Below are 13,244 nucleotides of genomic sequence, written 5' to 3'. Positions count from 1 at the left end.
GAGAGAGAGGGGAGAGAAAGGGGGAGGGGGAGAGAGAAAGGGAGGCCCTGTGTTCAGTGTGGGCTCTGTGTTCAGTGCGGGCCCTGTGTTCACTGCGGGCCCTGTGTTCAGTGTGGGCCCTGTGTTCATTGCGGGCCCTGTGTTCAGTGTGGGCCCTGTGTTCAGTGTTGGCCCTCTGTTCATTGCGGGCCCTGTGTTCAGTGCGGGCCCTGTGTTCATTGCGGGCCCTGTGTTCAGTGCGGGCCCTGTGTTCAGTGTTGGCCCTCTGTTCAGTGCGGGCCCTGTGTTAAGTGTTGGCCCTCTGTTCAGTGCGGGCCCTGTGCTCAGTGTGGGCCCTGTGTTAACTTTTGGTTCTTTATCTGCCTGGACAGGAGAAGCAGAGATATCTGGGAGACGACTACCTGAAAGACGGGCCTGAGGGGAACGACATGCAGAGGTCCAACGTGTCCCAGATCCGTGTTGCATTCCCGCTTCGAAACCTGGAGCCACGAGCTCAAGATCCTGGTGCAAACTTTGGAAATCTGAACACATCCAACTCTCCACCCAGTCCCATGTATCACTGGAATCCCCTCCTCTCCCCCTCTCTCCCTCCCCTCCGCCACAACACTGAACACATCCAACTCTCCGCCCAGACCCATGTATCTCCACAATCCCCTCCTCCTCCCCCCTCTCCCTCCCCTCCACACAACACTGAACACATCCAACTCTCCACCCAGACCCATGTATCTCCACAATCCCCTCCTCCTCCCCCTCTCTCCCTCCCCTCCGCACAACACTGAACACATCCAACTCTCCGCCCAGACCCATGTATCTCCACACTCCCCTCCTCCCCCTCTCTCCCTCCCCTCCACACAACACTGAACACATCCAACTCTCCACCCAGACCCATGTATCTCCATAATCCCCTCCTCCTCCCCCTCTCTCCCTCCCCTCCGCACAACACTGAACACATCCAACTCTCCGCCCAGACCCATGTATCTCCACAATCCCTTCTCCTCCCCCTCTCTCCCTCCCCCCCGCACAACACTGAACACATCCAACTCTCCGCCCAGACCCATGTATCTCCACAATCCCTCCTCCTCCCCCTCTCTCCCTCCCCTCCGCACAACACTGAACACATCCAACTCTCCGCCCAGACCCATGTATCTCCACAATCCCCTCCACCTCCCCCTCTCTCCCTCCCCTCCGCACAACACTGAACACATCCAACTCTCCGCCCAGACCCATGTATCTCCACAATCCCCTCCTCCTCCCCCTCTCTCCTCCCCTCCGCACAACACTGAACACACCCAACTCTCCGCCCAGACCCATGTATCTCCACAATCCCCTCCACCTCCCCTCTCTCCCTCCCCTCCGCACAACACTGAACACATCCAACTCTCCGCCCAGACCCATGTATCTCCACACTCCCCTCCTCCTCCCCCTCTCTCCCTCCCCTCCACACAACACTGAACACATCCAACTCTCCGCCCAGACCCATGTATCTCCACAATCCCCTCCTCCCCCTCCCTCTCCCTCCCCTCCACACAACACTGAACACATCCAACTCCTCCGCCCAGACCCATGTATCTCCACAATCCCCTCCTCCTCCCCCTCTCTCCCTCCCTCCGCACAACACTGAACACATCCAACTCTCCGCCCAGGCCCATGTATCTCCACAATCCCCTCCTCCTCCCCCTCTCTCTCTCCCCTCCGCACAACACTGAACACATCCAACTCTCCGCCCAGACCCATGTATCTCCACAATCCCCTCCTCCTCCCCCTCTCTCCCTCCACTCCGCACAACACTGAACACATCCAACTCTCCGCCCAGACCCATGTATCTCCACACTCCCCTCCTCCTCCCCCTCTCTCCCTCCCCTCCGCACAACACTGAACACATCCAACTCTCCGCCCAGACCCATGTATCTCCACAATCCCCTCCTCCTCCCCCCTCTCTCCCTCCCCTCCGCACAACACTGAACACATCCAACTCTCCGCTCAGACCCATGTATCTCCACAATCCCCTCCTCCTCCCCCCTCTCCATCCCCTCCACACAACACTGAACACATCCAACTCTCCGCCCAGACCCATGTATCTCCACAATCCCCTCCTCCTCCCCCTCTCTCCCTCCCCTCCGCACAACACTGAACACATCCAACTCTCCGCCCAGACCCATGTATCTCCACAATCCCCTCCTCCTCCCCCTCTCTCCCTCCCCTCCGCACAACACTGAACACATCCAACTCTCCGCCCAGACCCATGTATCTCCACACTCCCCTCCTCCTCCCCCTCTCTCCCTCCCCTCCGCACAACACTGAACACATCCAACTCTCCGCTCAGACCCATGTATCTCCACAATCCCCTCCTCCTCCCCCCTCTCTCCCTCCCCTCCGCACAACACTGAACACATCCAACTCTCCGCCCAGACCCATGTATCTCCACAATCCCCTCCTCCTCCCCCTCTCTCCCTCCCCTCCGCACAACACTGAACACATCCAACTCTCCGCCCAGACCCATGTATCTCCACAATCCCCTCCTCCTCCCCCTCTCTCCCTCCCCTCCAGATAACATTGAACACATCCAACTCTCCGCTCAGACCCATGTATCTCCACAATCCCCTCCTCCTCCCCCTCTCTCCCTCCCCTCCACACAACACTGAACACATCCAACTCTCCGCCCAGACCCATGTATCTCCACAATCCCCTCCCCCTCCCCCTCTCTCCCTCCCCTCCGCACAACACTGAACACATCCAACTCTCCGCCCAGACCCATGTATCTCCACAATCCCCTCCTCCTCCCCCTCTCTCCCTCCCCTCCACACAACACTGAACACATCCAACTCTCCGCCCAGACCCATGTATCTCCACACTCCCCTCCTCTCCCCCTCTCTCCCTCCCCTCCGCACAACACTGAACACATCCAACTCTCCGCCCAGACCCATGTATCTCCACAATCCCCTCCTCCTCCCCCCCTCTCCCTCCTGGATGAAATTGTGAATTGGAAGAAATAACTTGAGTCAAAAAAGTCTCTTCAGACTGGTGTTGCAATAACTGGATAGACGCTTAGAATTTGCTGCTGTTCTTGGTTCCCTGCGGATGTTGTAACATTCTGCACTGTGGCGGTGACCTTGTTTCCAGACTAGCTGTCTGCTTTTTGTGTGCTAGAAAGGTTGCTGAGCGTATCTTTGAGAATCTACCCTAGTCCCACCCCTAAACAGAGGGCAAAAGAGATATCAAAAGAGCTTCCAGCACAGGCGGTGAAGGGAAAGGAAGAGCTGTTCGCGTTCCCTGGCCGTTTGTCCGATCAGGACCGATTCCAGCTGCCTGTCACGGTCGTGTGTCCACGATGTCTATCTTGAGTGCGTGTTGTACTTAACTTAAACTGCCGCTCCTTAATAAAATGCCTTACGACTCCTAACTCCCTTTGGGTAATCTGTGTGTGACCTGTGATCCGAATCATACACTCCCCTCCCCGAGATATCTGTGCTCCTCGAAACCTGCCCTCTTGAGCATCCCTGACTGTAATTACTCAACCAGCAGTGGCCGTGCCTTCTGTTGCCGAGGCCCAATGCACGGGAATTCCTGTCCGCCTCTCTACCTCTCTTTCCTCCTTTAAACCGCTCATTAAAACCTACCTCTTGACCAAGCTTTTGGTCTTCTGCCCAATTTCTCCTTATGTGGCTCGGTGTCAAATTTTTTGTCTTATAATAGTCCTGTGCAGCACCTTGGGACGTTTTACTACGTTAAAGGCGCTATATAAATACAAGTTGTTGTTGTTGTTGTTGACGCTGTCAATTTGGAATAAATAGTTTGGATTCTGGGTGAATTGACACGTTAAAACAGAGCTCTGTGTCTCTTCATATCTCTGTTTCTCTCTCTCTGTCTTTGTTTCTCTCTCTATCTTTGTGTCTCTTTCTCTCTCTCTGTCCCTTTCTCTCCCTCTTTGTTTCTCTCTCTCTTTCTCTCACTCTCTTTGTTTCTCGCTCTCTCTGTCTCTGTTTCTCTCTCTTTGTTTCTCTCTCTTTGTTTCGCTCTCTCTTTCTCTCGCTCTCTGTTTCTCTTTCTCTCTCTTTGTTTCTCTCTCTCTCTCTCTGTTTCTCTCGGTCTCTCTCTCTTTGTTTCTCTCTCTCTCTTTGTTTCTCTCTCTCTCTCTCTTTGTTTCTCTTTCCCTCTCTCTCTGTTTCTCTGTTTCTCTCTCTCTCTCTTTGTTTCTCTCTCTCTTTGTTTCTCTCTCTCTGTTTCTCTTTCTCTCTCTGTTTCTCTCTCTCTCTGTTTTCTCTCTCTCTTTATTTCTCTCTCTCTTTGTTTCTCTTTCTCTCTCTCTCTGTTTCTCTCTCTTTGTTTCTCTCTCTTTGTTTCGCTCTCTCTTTCTCTCTCTCTCTGTTTCTCTTTCTCTCTCTTTGTTTCTCTCTCTTTGTTTCTCTCTCTCTCTCTCTCTGTCTCTCTCTCTTTGTTTCTCTCTCTCTCTGGTTATCTCTCTCTCTCTCTCTGTTTCTCTCGGTCTCTCTCTCTTTGTTTCTCTCTCTCTCTCTGTTTCTCTCTCTCTCTCTTTGTTTCTCTCTCTCTCTCTTTGTTTCTCTCTCTCTCTCTGTTTCTCTCTCTCTCTCTTTGTTTCTCTCTCTCTCTCTTTGTTTCTCTCTCCCTCTCTGTTTCTCTCGGTCTCTCTCTCTTTGTTTCTCTCTCTCTCTCTGTTTCTCTCTCTCTCTCTTTGTTTCTCTCTCTCTCTCTGTTTCTCTCTCTCTCTCTTTGTTTCTCTCTCTCTCTTTGTTTCTCTCTCTCTCTCTTTGTTTCTCTCTCTCTTTGTTTCTCTCTCTCTCTCTTTGTTTCTCTCTCTCTCTTTGTTTATCTCTCTCTTTCTCTCTCTCTCTTTGTTTCTCTTTCTCTCTTTGTTTCTCTCTCTCTCTCTGTTTCTCTCTCTCTCTCTGTTTCTCTCTCTCTCTCTGTTTCTCTCTCTCTCTCTGTTTCTCTCTCTCTCTCTTTGTTTCTCTCTCTCTCTCTTTGCTTCTCTCTCTCTCTTTGTTTCTCTTTCTCTCTCTCTCTGTTTCTCTCTCTCTCCCTCTGTCTCTTTCTGCTTCTCTTTCTCTCTATATCTCTCTGTTTCTGTCTCTTTGTTTCTCTCTCTCGTTCTACCTCCAGAGTCAGCAGTTGCTCAGTAGGTAGTAGTCTCGCGCAGGGAGGGGTTAGATGTGCGCAGGTAATTTTTCTTCAGATTTTAGGTGTTTTTTGGCCCCTAAACAGCAGCCAGATGGCTGCTGAGAGCCTGAAGTGCTGGCCCAGCCTCAGCGGACAGTGCTCCCAGGGTGAATTTAGTCAGGGGAGAAAATGTTGGGGGAAGGGAGAAAAAAAGGCCCAAAGATTTGGGCCGGGACTCCAGGAGCTTTGGAAAAGAAAACACGGTGATGGTTTAGTGCGAGGATAAGGAGTTACGAGCTTGGGATATTATACAGGCGATACATGAGGACTGCGGTGAGGGAAGCTGCTTTGCCTGCCGACCAAAGCTGAATGTTGGGTTCGAGGTGACGGTCAGTGGCCGAGAGGAGGTGGAAAGACTTTTACTGAGTTTGAAGTTTGGAGATAAGTTCTTGGAGGTATCTCTGCTATATTTTGAAAAGGTGGTGGTCTCATTCTTAAACCTGCTGGTTTATATTGAGGATGATGTGATAATCAAAAAAGTTGGGAGGCATGGGACATTAAAATTTGCTCGGCAATAAAGAGGAGATACTTTCCAGGAACATGGGTAACAGATGGAACCCATTACATAAAGGTGTGGTTCACAGAGGGGGTGAGGTCATTGCCGTATAGCTTGAAATTCGAGACAATGGAAGGAGTGCAGTACTTTTGAGTGCTGCATGATAACCAAGTGAAGGTTTGTTATTATTGTCTTGGACGCAACCATCTTGTAAGAAGCTGTCCAGACATGTACTGTTATAAATGCGGCGAGTCTGGACACATCGCTCGGAGCTGCAAGGCAGAGAGCTGTGGAGTGTGTCACAAAGGCCCCACCCACTGTGAGTGTGAGGCAGAAGGAAGCCCATTGAGTGACGAGGAGATGGGAGAAGGGGCATAATAAGATAACATAAGGAATAGGAGCAGGAGTAGGCTATTCGGCCCTTCGAGCCTGCTCCGCCATTCAATGAGATCATGGCTGATCTTCTGCCTCAACTCCATTCACCGGCCCTATTGCCATATCCCATATCCCTTGATACCCTTACTAGTCAGAAATCTATCGACTTCTGTTTTGAATAAACCCAATGACTGAGCCTCCACAGCCCTCTGGGGTAGAGAATTCCAAAGATTCACCACCCTCTGTGTGAAGACATTTTTCTCATCTCAGCACTGAATGGCCTACCCTTTATCCTGAGGCTGTGGCCCCTGGTTCTAGACTCCCCAGCCAAGGGAAGCATTCTCCCAGCATCCATCCTATCAAGCCCTGTAATAATTTTGTATGCTTCAATGAGAACCCCTCTTGTTCTTCTGAATTCAAGTGAATACAGGCCTAGTTTACTCAATTTCTTCTCATACGACAGTCCCGCCATCCCAGGAATCAATCTCGTGAACCTTTGTTGCACTCCCACTATGGCAAGTATATCCTTCCTTAGGTAAGGAGACCAAAATTGTACACAATACTCCAGGTGTGGTCTCACCAAGGCCCTATATAATTGGAGTAAGACTTCTTTACTCCTGTACTCAAATCCTCTTGTAATGAAGGTCAGCATACCATTTGCCTTCCTAATGGCTTGCTGCACCTGCACATTCACTTTCAGTGAATCATGTACAAGGACACCAAGGTCCATTTGAGCATCTGCATTCCCCAATCTTTCACCATTTCGGAAATACTCTGCCATTCTGTTTTTTCTACCAAAGTGGATAACTTCACATTTATTCATGTAAGCAAGGAAAATCTGGATGGTAAATCAGAACTAACAGACTCAGGTGTTACCCAGATCAATAGTTTTATTACGAGTGCACACGGGAGAACTATCTCAGCTACCCTTAGCTGGAGACGTCATTCTCAAGGGAAAAAGTGGCAATACAGCTTAGTTTATACAGTTTAATTAGACAACACCCATTTATTACTAATGGGGGTGTAGACATGAGAATATTGATGCTTCATTGGTTTACATGATTAATCAATCATGAGTACCCTCTGGATATATCAGTAAAAAGCTTGTCGACTGTAGAGGCTTCATATTCATGAGCTATCTCTTACTCTTGTTATCGGTATGGGAAAGTATGATTCAGCAGAGACACGACTGGATGAATACAAAGCCACATTGAATTATGCAGCTGGCTGACTACTCATCAAGGCCTTATTTGCTGCTACTCCTTAATCATGCCTTTGTACTCTTATCTCTTCCAAGAACAGGCTCTTTCTAAACAGTTACTACCAAGTTGTAATTACAAGCAACACTTCAGAATGTCTTTGGTCAGCTAAATTTATTTATGTTAGTTTTAAAAGGGTTAATATAGCCAAGTATCCCATGGTGCTTAGCATTTGTTTTCCAGCCTAACAAGACTGAATGGTACCTTTCAGACATATTATACCAGTCAAATATTGAGGCCCACCCCTTTATATACCCTAAGCCAAATTTTATCCAAACAATCCCCCCTTTTGGCCCTTGGCTAAGTCCAAGGTAGCCAACCCTTATCCGTCACCCATGGTTGCCCATAGGTATGCCCCACTTGGTGTTGCCCTCTTGCAAGCACCTAGGCATCCCCTGGATATTTACATATGCAAGATGTTGTACCTCATCTAACCAGGTTCCATTCATGGTGGCCACCAGTCCGGGTGGAAGAGAGGCAGAACATCTGATAGTCCTATCAAACTATGATTGTCTCCCCTTCTATATGCGCCTTACCCCTTTAGATACTCCTCCCGGTACCACTCAGACGTGTTGTTTGTTGAGACCTAAGAGACACTGGGGACATTCTCACCCAGGCTCTGTTTTACTGCTTTTGCCAACCTTTTCATCCTCTGCCTACGACATTTATTACAGGTCATGAAAATCAAGAAGCACATTGCAACAAACTGCACTACTACTAATACATGTGAGATTAATCTAATCCAAGGATTGTTCTGTATATTCAGTCCCCAACTCCAGAGGTCATCCCACCAAGTGGTGACTTTAATTTGATCAATGTCATGCTTAATGTTTTTATTGCTCTGTTGTAGGTTATAATAAACCTTCTGGGAGAGGCGTGTCTCCATTCACAATACTTTCAAGTGTTCAGGCAATGGGGGTATCGGATACCCAAATGTGTTTTGATAGTCCTTCAAGTTTTTCTTGATATCTTCAGAAACTTGTAAGGTTGTGAGGTTATACTGGTGTATCTCCACCAATTCCTCGTGCCCAATCCGTACCGGGATTTCAGGGGTGAAGCAGAACTTTGGACTTGGAATATCACAAGTTAGATTGGCATATTTAAACATTTTCAAATTAGTTGTAACGCAATATATGGCGGGTGGGTTTTAAATCCGCCTCTAGGGCCTCCATGGTACAGTTAATATTCTGATTGGTACCAGTATTGTTAAACCCACACTGTGCCTCTGGACTGTGTCCAATACTATGTGGACATACAGTGACAGCATGTCTAGCAACACATCCCTCCAATTTCGTTCCAGCCAAATTTCCTTTAATCTTTACAGCATACGGTAACATATTGTGATGGGATATGTGCATTCTGTCCTTCACTACACCAATATTCTGGATCCGGTACACCTCTCGTCCTAGGGCTTTGGGTGCCATCACCGGTATTACCAATACCAACCCTAGGAGCCCTCCCCCGTCAGGTTTACACTCGACTTGTGTGGGGTGCACCCGAATCATTGCTCTCAACTGGCAAGCCGTCAAGCTCCTGCCTGCCAACATCCGTTTAGAGGTACCGTTCCCCTTGTGCCCACCGGTCAGGTTCGCCCTCAATTGTTGATTCGTTATCCATAAGGGTACTTCCCCTGCCTTTATCTGGGTCAGGTTTTCTCTGGTTTGTTCCACAATCCAGTTACCATACGTGCTACACGTCATTAGTGTAGTGTATGTACCTTTAAGAGAGAACTACTTTTACAGCTCCTCTATACTGTAGTACCGGCAGTGACCACACCTGTATATAAGCCTTGAGCATGCTTCTGTACTGTCAGTCTTTAGACTACCCTCCTCCTGTTGATTGTTAAGTTACAGCCTCCGTGTAGTTATTGGAAAACATCATACTTTAAAAATCACGAATTCAAAAGTGGCGACGAGGTCGATTCGAATCTACCTGCAACTCTGCATTTCCCTTCAAGGATTCGCTCCGGGAGGACGGTGGAAGAAAGTCGAGGCCAGAAACATGGGCGTCGACCACGAGCAACCGCCCAGTCATCCGGCAGAGAGTGAACATCACAGGGGAGGGTGCGGAGAGCCGGGCTTGGTTCCCCAGCCACGACGATCCAGCAACAGACTGGCAACAGGTACAGCGCAGACCCTTCCTGGACAGCGGCGGCTGGAGCCGACCGACGGCATAGAAAAAGCCGAGCAGCGTTGACGGGGTAAGAGAGAGGGTGAAGCGCACAGGGCGCAGCCGGGTGTTGAAAACCAAGCGGCGTCGAGGAAAAACAAAACAGAGAGAGAGAGGGTAAAGCAGCAGCTGGGTTCAGGACCGAGCGGCGGCAACGGGAGAGGCGCACAGGAGAATGTGCAGAGCACAGCCAGGGCTCAAGGGCTGAACAGCGTCCGTGGGGAGAAGAAGGGAGAGCGCGGGAGATGCCATTGAGCCGCGGAGAAGAAGGGAGAGCGCGGGAGACGCCATTTTAGAAGCCGCAGCGGAGAAGAAGGGTGAGCGCGGGAAGATGCCATTTTGTGCCAGCGGAGAAGAAGGCAGAGTGTGGGAGACGCCATTTTCGACAGTTAAATCACACCCAGGGATGCCGAAGAGTGGCAGTATCACTGCGTTCGACAATGAAGTCGAAGATTGGGCGACATATGTGGAATGCATTGAGGTGTACTGCAGGGCGAATGAAGTGCCAGATGCTAGGAAAGCACTGTTTTGTTAAATTCCATGGGTGCAAAAACTTATGGCTTACTGCGAAACCTAATAACCCCAGAGAAGCCCGTGGATAAGAATTTCGAAAGCATAGTGGAAATCCTACAGGACCACTTAAACCCCACACTGCTGCTGATAGCAGAAAGATTTAAGTTCCACAAAAGGAACCAGCATAAAGACGAAAGTAATGCTGAGTACTTAATGGAACTGTGCAAGCTATCGAAACACTGCCAGTTTGGATTGGGGCTAGCAGATGCATTAAGGGACAAGTTTGTGTGTGGGCTTCAAAGTGAAGGAACCCAGAAACGGCTTCTATCAGAAAAGGATCTTACGCTGGACAAGGCTTTCAGCATGGCAGTATCACACGAAGCAGCCGCAAGAGGCGCTGCAGAGATACAACGGAGACCGCAAGAATATGGCACCAATGAAATGTCATATGGAGCAGGGAAGTGTTATCGCTGCGGCAGAACAACACACGACCAGAAGGATTGTTGGTTCAAGGACCAAGTGTGCAGACAGTGTGGAAAAGCAGGACACATAGCAAGAGTCTACAGGTCAGGGAAGAAAACCAGCAGCAAGAAATCTCCACAGGAGAAGTACAAAAAGGTACATAAGGTGATGGACAGTAGTTCAGACGAACAGAAAAGTGATACAGACTCCGGAAGCAAGGAGCTGGGTTGTCTGAAACTACATAAGGTAATCAAAATGGAGGATCACCAGACTATCTGGGTCACACTCAAGATAGACGGAGTCGAAGTGAAAATGGAATTGGACACAGGATCAGCCCTAAGCCCTAACAGTCGTAAACCAAAGGGACTACAAGCGGCTATTTTCACATATACCCTTGAAAACTACAGAGATTGTCTTGAAGACGTACATGGGGCAAAAAGTCTATCCCAAAGGAAAAATAAGGGTGAAGGTGATATACAAAGGCCAGGAAATACCTAAAATGGACCTATATGTATTGCCAGATGGAGGACGACCACTACTAGGACGTGAATGGATCCGGAAGATACAATTAGATTGGCATTCCATACAGGCACTGAAGGTTGAGGCCAAAAAGGATGATGACGTCACACCTGAACGACTGTCAAAAATGCTAACTGATGCACAAGAAGTGTTCCAGGAGGGACTCGGAACACTAAAAGGCATAACAGCGACGATTAAAATAGAGGAAAATGCAAGCCCAAAGTTTTTTTACGGCCAGACTGGTGCCTTATGCGATCTGACCAGCCATCGAAGCAGAGCTGGAAGGGTTGGAACGTTCAGGAGTACTGTCCAAAGTAGACTGGAGCGAGTGGGCTACACCCATCGTTCCTGTAATGAAGAGGTCGTTGAGTAATACGCCTGGGGAACCAAAGAAGGTCCGCATCCGTGGGGATTTTAAGCTGACACTGAACCCAGTCCTTCACACGGTACAATGTCCGCTTCCACGGATTGAGGATATTTTTGCCTCGCTATCTGGAGGTAAACGCTTCACCAAAATTGATCTGGCCCAGGCGTACTTGCAAATGGAGGTAGAAGAAGCCTCGAAACAATACCTCACGATCAACACTCATAAAGGTCTCTACCAATACAACTGGCTGGTGTTCGGGGTAGCATCGGCTCCGGCTATTTGGCAAAGGGCGATGGATCAAGTCCTGCAAGGGATTCCAGGGACTCAGTGTTATTTGGACGACATCCTGGTCACGGGCGAAAATGACAGTGATCACCTCACCAACCTGGAGAAGGTGCTCACTAGATTGAAGGAATATGGGCTACGAGCTAATCGCCACAAGTGCGAGTTTTTCCAGAAGCAGATCTCGTATTGTGGCCACGTTATTGATGAAGAGGGGTTACATAAGTCCCCTGAAAAGATTGAGGCAGTAGTCAAGGCTCCAGCACCGGAAAATGTGTCACAACTGAGGTCGTTCCTCGGGCTGGTGAACTACTACCATAAGTTCTTACCAAATTTGTCTACAGTATTACACCCACTGAACACCCTACTGCAAACGGGGGTACCATGGAAGTGGAATGACGAATGTAAATGAGCTTTCCAGAAGTGCAAAGAATTGATCACATCAAAAGAGGTGTTGGCCCATTTCAACCCAGCACTACCAATTCGGTTGGCATGTGATGCATCACCCTATGGTATTGGAGCGGTGCTGTCGCACAAATTCCCAGACGGGTTGGAGAGGCCAGTAGCCTTTGCGTCTCGGTCACTAACCTCAGCCGAGCGCAACTACGCCCAGATCGACAGGGAGGCCCTCAGACTAGTATGGGGAGTAAAAAAATTCAACCACTATCTGCATGGGCAGAAGTTCACCTTGCTGACTGACCACCAATCACTTGTCTCCATCTTTAATCCAAAGAAGGGCGTTCCGGTGATGACTGCACAACGGTTACAAAGATGGTCCCTTTTTCTAGGGGTGAACCAATATGAAATAGAATATAAGGGCATGAAACAGCATGGAAACGCTGATGGGCTACCACTCCTGCCACTGCCTACTGTGGAGGAAACACCAGCAGTGGACCCTATCGAGATATTTTATTCATCAATAATTGAACGATTGCCAGTAACTAATGTGGACATAGAGAAGGAGACCCGCAATGATCCGACACTGTCTCGGGTATATGATTTGACGGTGAGGGGATGGCCAACACATGGCGACTCACTGTTGCCAGCATTCTCATCCAGAAGAGAACAGCTGTCAGTATGCCAGGGGACAGTGGATGTGTGGATCCCGAGTGGTAATTCCACCCAAGTTATGGGAGAGAGTGCTAAATGAGCTTCACGATGGTCATCTGGGAGGGGTGAAAATGAAAAGCCTTGCTAGGGCTTATGTGTGGTGGCCGGGGATCGATCAACAAATTGAGGACCTAACAAAGAGCTGCTCAGGATGCCAGAAGATCCAAAATGCACCACCACATGCCCCTCTACACCCATGGGAGTGGCCCTCCTCTCCATGGCAACGGGTGCATATTGATTTTGCTGGTCCATTCATGGACTCACTGTTATTAATAGCAGTGGATGCTCACTCGAAATGGCCTGAGGTGATAAAAATGTCCTCGACCACTACAGAGAAAACGATTGCGGTCCTACGGACCATATTTGCCAGGAACGGCTTGCCAGAGCAGATTTGCTCTGATAATGGACCACAGTTTGTGTCCGAAGAGTTTCGGACATTTATGAGAAGGAATGGGGTAAGGCATTACACATCTGCCCCGTATCATCCAGCCACAAATGGATTGGCTGAGAGGTTCGT

At 49.2% G+C, this 13,244-nt stretch overlaps 1 protein-coding gene across 1 annotated transcript in view; it reads left to right on the top strand.

The window, feature by feature from the left end:
• LOC147092098 (AMP deaminase 3-like) overlaps window positions 1–13,244 on the top strand; it is a 997,179-nt gene that overhangs the window by 938,517 nt on the left and 45,418 nt on the right. The window contains exon 5 of the mRNA XM_085975554.1: window positions 372–638. Coding sequence (XP_085831680.1) covers window positions 372–638 — 267 coding nt within the window. The remainder of the gene's footprint in view (window positions 1–371; window positions 639–13,244) is intronic.

Source organism: Somniosus microcephalus, unplaced genomic scaffold, assembly GCF_052327205.1.
Source record: "Somniosus microcephalus isolate GS21.2 unplaced genomic scaffold, FLI_Smic_1.0 unresolved_chr2, whole genome shotgun sequence".
NCBI lineage: Eukaryota > Metazoa > Chordata > Chondrichthyes > Squaliformes > Somniosidae > Somniosus > Somniosus microcephalus.
This window is presented reverse-complemented; position numbering and strand designations above follow the sequence as displayed.